The 13,797-nt window shown below is 42.5% G+C and overlaps 1 protein-coding gene across 2 annotated transcripts in view; it reads right to left on the bottom strand.

Annotated features, from left to right (window-relative positions):
- Nucleotides 1-13,797, bottom strand: part of prima1 (proline rich membrane anchor 1) — a 169,430-nt gene that overhangs the window by 109,608 nt on the left and 46,025 nt on the right. For both annotated transcript variants that reach the window (XM_078562186.1, XM_078562185.1), the window contains exon 3: nt 12,653-12,782. In XM_078562186.1, coding sequence (XP_078418312.1) covers nt 12,653-12,782 — 130 coding nt within the window. The remainder of the gene's footprint in view (nt 1-12,652; nt 12,783-13,797) is intronic.

Below are 13,797 nucleotides of genomic sequence, written 5' to 3'. Positions count from 1 at the left end.
GCATCCCTAAATGCTCTTCCAAAGCACTTACTTTTTTTAATGTGGATTTATCCTGGGCTGCTCCTAGCACGTTTAGAGCTGCTCAGGTGCATAGTCCTTTAGATCAATAAGAGTGTGAAAACACTCCCGTTCCTCCGGGCTCCGGCATCCCCCTCCCCTAGTTCCACTCCTGGCTCTGCTCCCCAGGACTTCCTCCCTTCAGCACCCCTGGCTCTGCCCTCCTCCCATCCAGCAATCTCAACACCCCTCCATCCTACTCCCTCAGTCCTGCTGATGTCACAAACAGCACTGGATTGAGAAGGGGTGTGTGAGGGAGCTGGCGGGTGCAAGGAGTGGAGGTGTAGGAAGCTGCAATTAAAAGTACATCAAATAGAAAATTGAAATTCAGTAAAAACCACTTGCCTGTCATTGAGCTGAAGACAGAACTCAAGGGCATGTCTTCAGCTCGTGACATTAAAGGGGGTGTCGCTTCACCAATAATGTGCTGCTAGGCCTCTCCAGTCAGTTTGTCACTGGGCTCACACTGCAGCCAGGAGAGCAAATACCTGCTGCTGCTGCTTAGGGAAAAGGTAAATTTGTATTTTTTCACGAGGTCAGCAGCGATTGCCTCCACTTTGTTGCTGACTGCAAGATTCGGGCCATAAAAGCAGATCGTAAAGGCGCTTAACTTTTCCCTTGGCAAGTGGCAATGCTGGGCAACTCTTCTTGCAAAGCCAGCAACATTAGGGGCAATTTTAATCGACGCTGGGCATTGTTATAGTTGTGTGCTGCTGTAGCCTATTGATATGCCATCTAACATACACATATTATATAAATTTAGAGCTAATTACCACTAAAATCAACCCAGAGTAATCATGACTATGTGGTTTACTATGTGCTTATGCAGTGGTATAATGCTGATGTTGCTGGACTAGGGATCCAGGGAAAGTGTTCAATTCCCAGTTGGGGAATTTAATTTCAGTTAATAAAATCTGGAACTATTAATTTTGTATCAGTAATGGTGAGCATGAAACAACTGAGTTATTGTAAAACTCCCATCTGGTTCACTAATGTCCTTTAGGGAAGGAAATCTGCAGTTCCTACCCGGTCTGGCCTATATGTGATTCAAATGTGGTTGACTTTTAACTGACCTCTGAAACGGCCTAGCAAGACACTCAATTGTATTTAAGGACAATAAGAGATGGGCAATAAATGCTTACCAGCAAATGCTCATATCTCATGAATGAACAAAAAAAAACATGCTCTTTTGATTATGCAATGATAATTTTCACACTCCATCAACAACCATGGATAGCACCTCAGTTAATTAATTCTCAAAGTATATTTGTTTCTGTTGTGCTATTAGACTAATGGATTCACTTTACTACTAAATCCCAGCTGGTGGAGATTCGCAGCAGCTATAAACTACCTTACTGGCATAATTAACATTTATACAGGGGGTGGCTGTTGTTTCTTACAGTTTACCCTTGTCAGTACACAAAATGACTTTTCAAGTATTTATAGCTGTTTTACTGAGTACTGGGTGCAGCGAACTTTGCCACTACACATTAATCCTATAACTGCTGCTTTGATTACTGTGTTATAACATCAGGCTCACTGGCACAGCTTTAATCAGCATGGAACAAGATTTCCTCTCGTGGTGTTAGAGGAATTCTAATCATTTCCAGCAAAGTTATGAACACTTTCTTGAAATTTCTAAAATCTCTCAAAGCAAAATACTGCAGATGCTTATTTTGCCAATTACTAAATCTGTGACTGCTCGCACAGGTGGGAATAATTTCTCCCTATCCACTCTGTCTAGACCCTTCATGATTTTGAATACCTCTACAAAATCTTCTCTTAGCCTTCTCTACTCCAAGGAAAACAGTCCCCACTTCTCCAATCTACCTTCATAACTGAAGTTCTTCATCCCTGGAACCATTCTCATGAACCTTTTCCTAAAGTGTGGCGCCCAGAACTGGATACAATGCTCCATATGAGGCTGAACAAGTGTCTTATACAAGTTCAACATAACCTCCTTGCTCTGATACTCTATGCTCCTATTAATAAAGCCTAGGATACTATATGCTTTATTAACCACACTCTTAACCTGCCTGCCATCTTCAATTACTTATGCACATGTACACTCAGATCCTTCTGCTCCTGCACCCACTTTTGAGTGGTACCCTTTATTTTATATTGTCTTTCCATGTTCTTCCTGCCAAAATGAATCACTTCACATTTCTCCACACGGAACAACATCTGCTACTTGTCTGCCCGTTCCATCAACTTGTCTGTCCTTTTGAAATTTTAAGCTACCTCCTCACAGTTCAAAATGCTTCCAAGTTTTGTGTCGTCTGCAAATTTTGAAATTGTCCTTTGTACATCAAGGTCTAGGTCATTAATATATATCAGAAAGAGAAAGGGTCTCAATACTTAACTCTAGGAATCTCCACCATAAACCTTCCTTCAGCCTGAAAATCATCCATTAACCATTACTCTCTGTTTCCTGTCACTCAGCCAATTCTGTATTCATGTTGCTACTGTTACTTTTACATGTGTTATAACTTTGCTCACAAGTCTGTTGTGCCGCACTGTATTAAATGCCTTTTTAAAATCCATGTATACCACATAAACAGCATTGCCCTCATCAACCTTCTCTGTTACCTACATACAAACATACGAATTAGGAGCAGGAGTAGGCCATTTTACCTGTCAAGCCTGCTCCACCATTCATTAAATCATGGCTGATCTGATTGTGGCCTGAACTCCACATTCTGCCTACCCCGATAACTAGTGACTCCCTTGCTAAGACAAGAACGTCTTCAAAAAACTGCACCAAGTATAGTTAAACACAATTTTCCCTTAATAAATCCATGCTGGCTTTCCTTAATTAACCTGCATTTGTCCATCTGACTATTATTTCTATCCTGAATTATTGTTTCTAGAAGTTTCCCCACCACCAAAGCTAAACTGACTGGCCTGTCGTTGTCGGGCTTATCTTTACATCCTTTCCTGAACTAAGGTGTAACATTTGCAATTCTCCGGTCCTCTGGCACCACCTTCGAGTCTAAGGAAAGCTGGAAAATGATGGCAATTTCCACACTCACTTCTCGCAGTATCCTTGGATGCATCTCATCCCATCCTGGTGCCTTATCAACTTTAAGTAGACAGCCTATCCAATACCTTCTCCTTATCAATTTTAAACCCTTCCAGTGTACTAATTACCTCCTCCTGTGTAGCACGTTCTTCACTGGTAAAGACAGATGCAAAATATCCATTTAATATCTCAGCTATGCTCCCTACCTCTATACGTAAAACCCCTTTTTGGTCCCAATCAGCCCTACTCCTCATTTTAATATTTATATGTCTATAGAAGATTTTGGGGTTCCCTTATATGTTAGCTGCCAGACTATTTTCATACTCTCTCTTTGCTTCTCTCATTGCTTTTTCACTTCCCCTCTGGACTTTCTATATTCAACCTGGTTTTCCATTGTATCATCCACCTGACATCTGACATATGCACACTTTATCTTCTTCACCTTAATCTCTATCTCTTTTGTTATCAGGGAGGCTAAGTGGAGTGGTAGGCAGGAAAGTTAGCATGATTCCTACTGGGTGGTGGGTTGGATTAATCCATGCAATCTTCTTCTTTTCGGCTTATTAATTATGCATTAATGAGGAGCTTGTCAAATCTCATGGTGGGGCTGGCAGGGATTCGTCTGCCCGTTGTTATCTCATGGGGTCAAAGGTCCTGGCACCATACTTAAATGGCACCCAAACAGACTTTCACTCACTGCAGGCCAAGCGTGTTGTTTCATTCTGGTTCTTAATGGTGTCCAAAAGAACCAAACTCTTCGCTCCACCATCCAGCAAGGCCTCCCTGGATACTCTCCTCCAGGTCATCTAGGAAAGGCGGGAGGTCCTCTTTCCTCGGGATGGGAGCAGGAGGTCCTCCCACCTGCCCACGTGGCCTGGCAGAGGTTGCCAGGGAGGTCAGTGCAGGAAAAGTAAGAATAATCTGATCCACTCCATCAGGGTAAGTAATTTCTACTCACTCCAAACTCTCACTCTCATAAGAGCATCAGGCAGTCTAAGAGTTAGAGTCCACAGGGATGTCACACACTACCAGCAGATGGGACATCAGCACTGAATGTCTGCTAGCTACTTTACGTTCACCATTTCATGTTGGTTCTTGCACAAGTGGAGTGTTAATCCCTTACTGGGGAGGGCTCAGCAGACAACAGGCATGCATGCTTCCGAATTGCTCTTTCATCCATAGTGCTCACAGTCAATCCATCTGTCCTTATGCAATACAAGATCGCCCACCACAGAAGGGAGAGTGCCAAGGCCAGAGGGAGAACAATGGAGTTGAGGGCACTCACGTGCAGGCAGAGTTCACTGGAGAAGACAGAGATCATTCCTGCCTGGTAGGCGAGATTGGCCTCCTCCAACAAGCCAGTGAGGGCCCATCCAGTATACATCGGCCACATGCAGACAATGATGGTGAGTGACCTATCATGTTGAAGCCTGCCTAGTCAATCACTGATTATCTCTTATCTCTATTCCAGCTACCAGCCAGAAATGGCAAAGGCTGTCCTCAAGCAAGCACCTTAGCCCCAGCGCCAGACCAGCTCAGATGAGGATGCTGAAGAACCATCAAATGAAGACCCATGCACCCTCCACCAGGGCAGATAGTTGCAGCTCGGTGGGACCTAGTTTTAGAGTAGGTCGGTTCACAATCTGGTGATCACCTCATCGACATGGGTCCACAGCAGACGGAGGCAGTGACAGCCGAGGTCTCTGACACTCGCAGGACTACTGGAGACCCGGCCCCTGCTGAGTCAGTCAGATGACGAGTCTCAGAGAAATATTGGAGATACAGAGACTGGCAGGAGAAAATCAGCTAGAGTTGTCAGAGGCTGTCACCTCTGAAAATTGAAAGGGTCCGTCCACATTCTGTCTAATGTCGTGGCTCCGGCATGCGAGCGCATCGAGGTCACCATTGGAAGTGTGGCCGCTGCCTAAGAAACCCAGGTCCAGCAATTTTTGCCGAATTTGCGCTGAGACGTGTGCACCATCGCTCTTGCACAATGGTGGTATAAGTGTTCATTAACTGTATATATTCTTCACCATTGTAAATATTGTTCGCATTTAACCCTCTCCCAAGTCTCAGGTATTCAGTGGCTAATTGATGTGATGCAAGGTGCTGCCTGCGTTCATTCAAGGGTCCAAAATGTACCACCCCAGCCAATTATCTCCCATCTGGATCCTCAGTTCCATTAACTCTCACTCAATCTCATCACAGTGATTTGCCCTGACACTAAATGATTGAAGAAGGTTCCACTCGGTGACATTTGAAATGTCAGCGAGAGAGGAATGAAAGTCTGGTGGCAGAGGTGTGTGCTCATTCTGATGAAGCTGTCTACTCACCTGTGAGGGTCTTACTCTGCTCCTGAATAGCTGCCTAGTGGTGCTTTATGGAATACTTCTGTAAAGGCACAGTACGCAAATCGATGTGGAATTCATTGCATGACTGTGCACTCATTGACTTAGGGTAGATAGAGAGGTTTTGCCTTTGTGAGATGGGCAATGTTGAGGACTGTGATGCTATGAAAGCGATGGCTTGGCACATCTCCTGGGTGCTAAGCAGGATCTACGAAGGGAAGAAGTTGTCAGTGACTGCTGTGTCAATACTGACTGGACCTCGTCTCTCCCAAATGCCAAGGTAACACAGAACGTAGACTTTACCCTGCATTTGTAAGAAGACTGTCATGAGTGCTTGTAAATAATCAAATGATGCTCCTGCTGAACCACTCTGTGTGTGGACAATGTGAACATAACTCGTAACTTTGGGTCCATTGCGTCCTGATGTCCAAAGGCATATTGGGGCTCAGTAGCAAGATGAGGACTCCGCATTATTCATCCACGAGAGCAGAAAGCAGGACAAATCCAACCTGACTCAGATTGTTCTCACTAGAGCGACGGAGATTGAGGGGCGACTTGATAGAAGTTTACAAAATTATGAGTGGCATAGACAGAGTAGATAGTCAGAAGCTTTTCCCCAGGGTGGAAGAGTCAATTACTAGGGGACATAGATTTAACGTGAGAGGAGAAAACTATAGAGGAGATGTGCGGGGCAAGTTTTTTTACACGGAGGGTAGTGAGTGTCTGGAATTCGCTGCCAGAGGTGGTGGTGGAAGCAGGTACGATAGTGGTGTTTAAGAGGCAGCTTGACAAATACATAAATAGGATGGGAATAGAGGGATACGGACCCCGGAAGTGCAAAATGTTTTAGTTGACGGGCAATATGATCGGCGCAGGCTTGGAGGGCCGAAGGGCCTGTCCCTGTGCTGTACTTTTCTTTGTTCTTTGTTCTGACCAATTACTGACCTATCAGGCTACTCTTGATCATCAGCAAAGTGATGGAATAGATTGTTGACACTGCTATCAAGCAGCACTTGTTCAGTAATAACCTGCTCACTAATGCTCAGCTCTTGACCTCATTACAGCCTTAGTTCAAACATGGACAAAAGAGCTAACTCAAGAGGTGAGGTGAAAGGGACTGCCCTTGGCATCAAGGCAGCATTTGACTGAGTGTGGCATCAAGGACCCCTAGCAAAACTGGAGTCAATGGGAATCAGGGAGAAAACTCTCCACTGGTTGGTGTCATACCTAGCGCAAAGGAAGATGGTTGTGGTTGTTGGAGGTCAATAATCTCAGTTCCAGGGTACCACTGCAGGAGTTCCTCAGGGTAGTGTCCTAGGCCCAACCATCTTCAGCTGTTCCCTCAATGTCCTTCCGTCTATCATAAAGTCAGAAGTGGAGATGTTTGCTGATGATTGCACAATGTTCAGCACCATTTGCAACTCCTCAAATGCTGAAGCAGTCAGTGTCCATATGTAAAAAGACCTGGACAACATGCAGGCTTGGGCTGTTATGTGGCAATAACATTTGCACTGCACGTGCCAGGCAATGACTATCTCCAACAAGAAAGAATGCAACCATCTACCCATGACATTCAATGGCATTACCATCGCTGAATCCCCACCATCAACCTCCTGGGCTTACCACTCCACTGACCAAAAACTGCTCTAGACCAGCCATATAAATACTGCAGCTGCAAGTGCAGGTCAGAAGCTGGGAATTCTGTGGCAAGTAACTCACTTCCTGACTCCCCAAAGCCTGTCCACCAACTACAGGGCACAAGTCAAGAGTGTGATGGAATAATCTCCACTCGCCTGCATGAGGGCAGCTCCAACAACACTCATGAAGCTTGACACCATCCAAGGCAAAGCAGCTGCTTGATCAGCACTCCACCCACCACCTTAAACATTCATTCTCTCCACCACTGATGCACAGTGGTAGCGGTGTGTACCATCTACAAGATGCCCTGCAGCAACTCACCGAGGCTCCTTAGACAGCACCTTCCAAACCTGTGACCTCTATCACCTAGAAGGACAAGAGTAACAGATGCATGGGCGCACCATTACCTGCAAGTTCCTCTCCAAGCCACGCACCATCCTGACTTGGAACTATATCACTATTTGTTCACTGTCACCGGGTCAAAATCCTGGAGCTCCCTTCCTAAAAGCAGTGTGGGTGTACCTACACAACATGGACTGCAGCTGTTCAAGAAGGTGACTTAACACTACCTTCTCAAGGGCAATTAGGGTTGGCCAATAAATGTTAGCCTAGCCAGCGATGCCCACATCCTGTGAAAGGATAAATTTTTAAAAAACAGCCAATCACATTAAATAATTCTCACAGACAGCCAACCAGTAAATGGAAGCACTAAATTGAAATCACTTATGAAAAAATGTTACATCGAGAAAAATAAAGATTTAGACATACACATTGTTGGGGGTGGAGTAAGGTGGGGGAGATGGAAGAAAGCAGCTGAAATCATGAAAAAAACTTTAAGAAAATAATTATTTTAAAAAAAAGTTTACAAAACCTAATAATTAATAAAAATGGAGAGTTGTTCAGAATAGTTATTATTCAGATTGCTGTTGAAAACCCAGTTACATCTGATTGAACGAAATGTAACTTTTTATGGAGTTTTGCAACAGCGATGCGAGAGTGGACAAAGGGAAATTTTCATCACATCCACTGATTTCAATGATTGCTGGTTCTGGGGGTGGGGAGGGTGGTCTTGAGGCTGGTGTGAGGAGACGTCCACAGTACAGCCTGTGGCAGAGTTGTGCATAACGGATTGCAACCTAAGGATTTGCATGATAATCTGTACTTGTGCTAAGTCCTGGGCCTGAAATTTTTCAGTCAGTGGGCGGGCTCGGCGGAAACGGGCAGGGGCGGAGCTGGCTGCCTCCCCGCGATCGGCTCTGTGCCGCCATTTTAACGCAGGTGGGCCAATTAAGGTCCGCCCAGCGTAAGGTGCGAGTGGTCACCTGTGCGGGTGGGGGGAGGAGAGAGAGAGAGAGAGTCAGGGCCTGCGCTCTTTCGTGCATGTGCGCGAGAACGCTTCAATCTCCCTGAGGCACGGGCTACAACTGTCACATGAGATGGGACATGTTTTTATATTTCAAAAAAAATTTTATTCAATTCATAAAAGCTTTAGGAAACCTCATCCCGCTCGTGGGTGAGGTTTCCTAAAAAACGTGAAGGCCACTTGGCCTTTTTGCCTGCCCGCCAACCTTAAGGTAGGACGGGCAGCGCAAACAATGACCTTAATTACTTCCTTAATGGCCTTAATAGGCCGTTTAAATATTGGCGGGCGTGCAGCCAACTCCGGCGCGTGCCCGCCGAACGAAACATCACGATGATGCCAGGGCACACGCCCGACGTCATCGCGTGTCATTTTACACGTTAGTGTGTCAGGCCCACCCCCACACACCGACTGAAAAATTCAGGCCCTGAAGTTGCAAAGAGGTAGCAATATGTGAAAAGCAAAAAAACTTTTCCTCCCAAATTTTGTCTGAAGGCGCTAACTATTCCTCGGGTATTGGCAGCAAGCTTCACAGGTGCTAGTTGCCCTCTATTAGCCTCCTAATACATTGTATTTGAGTTTATAACTTGTGTGCCAGCCAGGCCCTCTTCTTGTTTAAAGGCCACACATACACTCTCCTTCAAGGACTAATGGATAATAATCAAGCGTGGAACCCCTCATTGATTTTTATCGTCTTTGCTCAGAGGAATCCGAGGTGAATTCTAACACCCCTACTGCTACCCAGAAATGAGATCATTTAACACAGGGCAGACATGGAAGTGAATCTGGAAGTATTAGGTAATGGGTTCACCCATTAGCCTAGAGAGGGCTCAGTTCACCGCTTATGGGAAAATGCATATTTTCATGGAAAGACAAGCCACATCTGCAACCTATGCGGACTTAACAGCTGTCACAGCCAGAATCCCACTGCGACAGAGGATAAAGATTTGTTAAATACTCTACCAGAGCTTGCTGAGATGGAGTCGTGTGATTGTTCCACTTGTCAATAAAGATATACCTCAGAAGTACCAAACTCAAATGTAATCTTAACTGCTCTGCATGAGTGACAACGAAAGAGATTTGAGTATTTGCTTCAAACTGTGAACAGAATCCTTCCATTTGTCACCACTAAGCTCCAAGGTGGGGCATCTGTCAGGAGTAAGCAGGAAACTGGCTGTACAGGAGATATAGTAGCCAATTTACACCTTGTAGCCAAGAGACTTAATGTAGCCTGAGGCAAAACTTACACCATCAAGGATAAGCAAGAGAGGCTACACTTGAAGCAGAATCCTGCAGAAGTGTTTTATATAAATGTACAGAAAAACAAATTAACAGTCTATCAACTTCCTGTCAAGGTTGCTAACATCAATTGTTGTACCATTAACAGAACTAAATGATTTTAATTAAATGGGAAGGGCAAAAATGACACAGTCCTAACTGAATGCTATATATTCCCTAGGTAGACAACCATGCTGTGGTAAGAACATCCACTGCATTTTACCCCTGAGAAAAATGACTGACAGGAGTGACATTAACACCAAGTGGAAAGTGACAAACACACAAGCCGATCAACTCAATCTCACATTTGTTGTTAAAGTAACAGGCTATGAAGTTGACCGAAGTGGAGGACTAATATAACTTAACCAGTAATCAATAATCACTTGTGCCATGCCAATAGGCTACACGAGAAATTCAAGTCTTTCAATCAATCTACAGGTCTCCATTCTGTGATGGAACACAGTGCAATGGATTATTACCAATTCATCATGGTTTCTGTTATGACATTCAGTTTTTATGCTGGTTAAATAGTAGGCGAGTAAACTCGATTGCAGTTAAGATACTAAATGGGGTCATGCTTGGCAATCCATCATGTAACAGGACAGCTCTAGAAGAAAAACTTAACCTGGTCTGTCTTATTAAATGTACATCACTATTTCACTAATCAAAACTGTATATTCTGAAACATGGATTCAATTCCATTCTTTTTAGCAATTTTGTGAGATGTACAATGGAGAACTAGTGTAACACTGTCATATTCACATATATAAAAAAGACAAATTTGTATTTATACAGCATCTTTCACAACCTCAGGGCAAAAGTGCTTTATAGCCAATGAAGTACATTTTGAAGTATAGTGTTGAAATGTAGGAATCTTGGCATCTAATTTGAAGATGGTGGTGTAATGGTAATATTACTGGACTAATAATCCAGAGGCCCGGGCTAATGCTCTGCGGACATGGGTAAATCTCACCATGGCAGCTAGGGGAATTTAAATCTAATTAATAAATCTGGAAAGCTTGCTTCAGTAATGGTGCCATGGAACTCTCATCGATTGTCCTAAAACCAATGTGGTTCACGAATGTCCTTTAGGGAAGGAAATCTGCAGTCCTTACTTGATCCAGCCCACACGTGACTCCAGACCCACAGCAATGTAGTTGACTCTTAGCTACCCTCTGAAATGGTCTGGCAAGCCACTCAGTTGTGCCGAACCACTCCAGAAAAGTCAGAAAGAAATAAAACCTGATGGACCATGACTTAGGCACCGTAGACAATGGCACATGCTGCCCGGTCAACCCCATAAAGTCCTCCTTACTAACATCTGGAGGTTTGTGCCAAAATTGGGAGAGCTGCCCCACAGACTAGTCAAGTAACAGTCTGACATAGTCATACTCAATACTCAACATCCTTGGGTACGCAATTCCTTTTCTCCTTTAAGACACTCCTTAAAACTTACCTCTTTGACCAAGCTTTTGGCCATATGCCCTAATATCTCCTTTTGTGACTTGTGTCAAATTTTGTTTTATAATTCTCCTTTAGAGTACCTTGGAGCAATTTATCACATCAAAGTGCTATATAAATATAGGTTATTGTTGTTCACTTTTCCAAATTTTTAAAATCTGCCATCACAGAATGTAATCATGTATCTAACGCCAGATATCAATGAAGTAGCAAACCATCTCAACAACTGGAAGGGTCAAGAGGAGGTGAGAAGGGCTTTAGGATTGCGGTTGAGCCGGGAAGAGTAGAAATATTTCTCCCAGATCCACATTCTGATGAGTACCTTTTTGGTGATGGCTTCCAATAGTCATAGAAGCACAGACAGGTGCAAAGACTATTCGGCCCAAGATGCATTTACCAGTTCTTTGGTAAAGCTATCCAATTAGTCTCAGTTGCCTGCTCTTCCCCTAGTTCTATAATTGCTTTTTCTTCAAGTAATTATTCAATTCTCTTTTGAAAATTACTAGTGAAATTACTTTCACCACTCTTTCAACAGAAATGCTAACTTAATTAAAATAAATAGGCTACTTACTTCATTAGGCACCGAAAAAAAGACTTTTAAGCACATTATTCACTAATATTGTATGGAATGTTTCAACCCATTTGCATATTATCCCCTCCATAACATGCATCTTGTGTTATTTGTCTACATGACATACTCCTACAATCTTCAAAACACATTTAATCCTCAAAATTGTGCAGTGAGGTACAAATGTGCAAGTGATTATTGACATCTAATTCTCTATTTCAGTGAAGTTGCTAAACTATTTATTTTAAACGGGCTTAAACCTGAATAAAACAGTGGTGAAAGTAATTCTGGAAGTTGGAATCTGACAATGCAATTAGTCTGCAGTACCTATCACCTGATGCTGCTGGTCTTATTGTGAAAAATCAGCAGCGGTTATAATTTTAATGGGAACACTTTGCAAAGCTTCACTGCCGTTGGGCTTGGACACAGGTCTTGATTATTTGTTACAGCGAGGTTTGTTCTTATAAAAATCCACTCCATTTCTAACCAGCAAGACATACAGCCATCAGGACCATTGAATAACACATATGTGTATAACACAAAATGAAAAGCACTGCAGATGGATTTAAAGGCAGCTGTTGTTCAATTTTGCAGTTCAAGTAGTGTTCATAAACTGTTCCAATTTGCTCTTCTTGTTTATGAACTGAGAATGTAGAACATGTTTTAAACTTTACCCACAAAATCCCTATTCTATATATTCTCCTTATCACTTCATAATAAGCAGATGTGACTATGTTACGGTAACTGCAAAATCCAAACTGCAGGTATGCAAGTTATTACCATTTATAAAGGTCACGTTTTTATGCAAGCTGACTGATGAAACAAGGAAGGCAAAGTCATAAAAAGAAATACCACAATAAACCAATAGAACACTCACATAAGTCAAATTGATCCACAGAACATGAAAAGTTTAGGCTTACCTTTTTATTGCTTTGTAGCAGATAATTACAGCTATCACCAGGAAAACAAGCGTAGCACAACCCACAGCGATTAAAATGACCATGTCCTTCCACCAGGGTTTTAATGGAGGATAATCTGTTGGTTTTACAGCTGTATCAAAAAGAAAAAAAAATGCTGAAGTTTTTTTTTTGCATATTATGAATTCCCACTCATGTAGTAAAGAGTGTTCCAACTGGGCTGGTGGAAAGTATTGGGAAATAATAACAAGAGCATCACATCAATCATGCTATTTGAAAGCAATGAATATACAATTTCCCAAGATGGCCACAGATTGGTTACTGAAAACTCTAGACTTTTTTTTTTAATTACTACCATTTTAACATGCTTTGAGTGGCATTGTTGTACAGTACAGCAGGTTAGTAGATTTTATTTAGCATACCTTTTCCAACCTGAACTTTCTCTTTTGATTTTGGTTGAAATGTCACTGCATTATTTTTTTATATATATATCACACATTTTTATAATATGTTTTATGCTAATGTGCTTTTATGGAATTCATTTGTTCACTGTCTTAATGAAATTATTAGCCTGTTTAATTATTTTAAACTGATTTCGTTAAAACACTAAACAGAAGATTTTCAATTACAAATAACGTCTAAATGCAAATTACATGACTGAGGGAACTGGGTAGCAGGAATTTTGGCGTTCAAGTAAGGGAGCTGAATGAACATCTAAAAATTAAAAAATATATAATTATTGACGCACACTGAATTAAAACTAAAATTTCTCTGCAAGCCCATTCATTTCCCTTGAACTGTCAGGCTGAGTACCTCTTCCAGCACAGCCTTCACAATGCCATCAACACTCACTTTAAAAAGAATCTAGATCAGATAAATCTCTAGACTGAAGATATATCTTCTATATGTACGGTAATGCCTGTGGAACCCTATTGTTGTAGGGTCAATTGTTAATAAGTTATACCTGCTAGCTCATCTTGGAATCCTAGTAATAATTTAGAGGCCGGGATAAGGGTCTTAACCTGACATTTGTCCTGAGGTTAAAGGCACAGTTATAGCAATCAAGCTTTTTCCACTTTGAAGTAACCACACAGGGAATTTGAAACAGATTAAGCGAGTTGCAAAACATCACAATAAATTAGTACTCC

The sequence above is a fragment of the Cetorhinus maximus genome, chromosome 18 (assembly GCF_964194155.1).
Source record: "Cetorhinus maximus chromosome 18, sCetMax3.hap1.1, whole genome shotgun sequence".
Lineage (NCBI taxonomy): Eukaryota > Metazoa > Chordata > Chondrichthyes > Lamniformes > Cetorhinidae > Cetorhinus > Cetorhinus maximus.
Note: the sequence above shows the minus strand (reverse complement) of the source record. Positions and strands in the feature narration are given on the sequence as shown.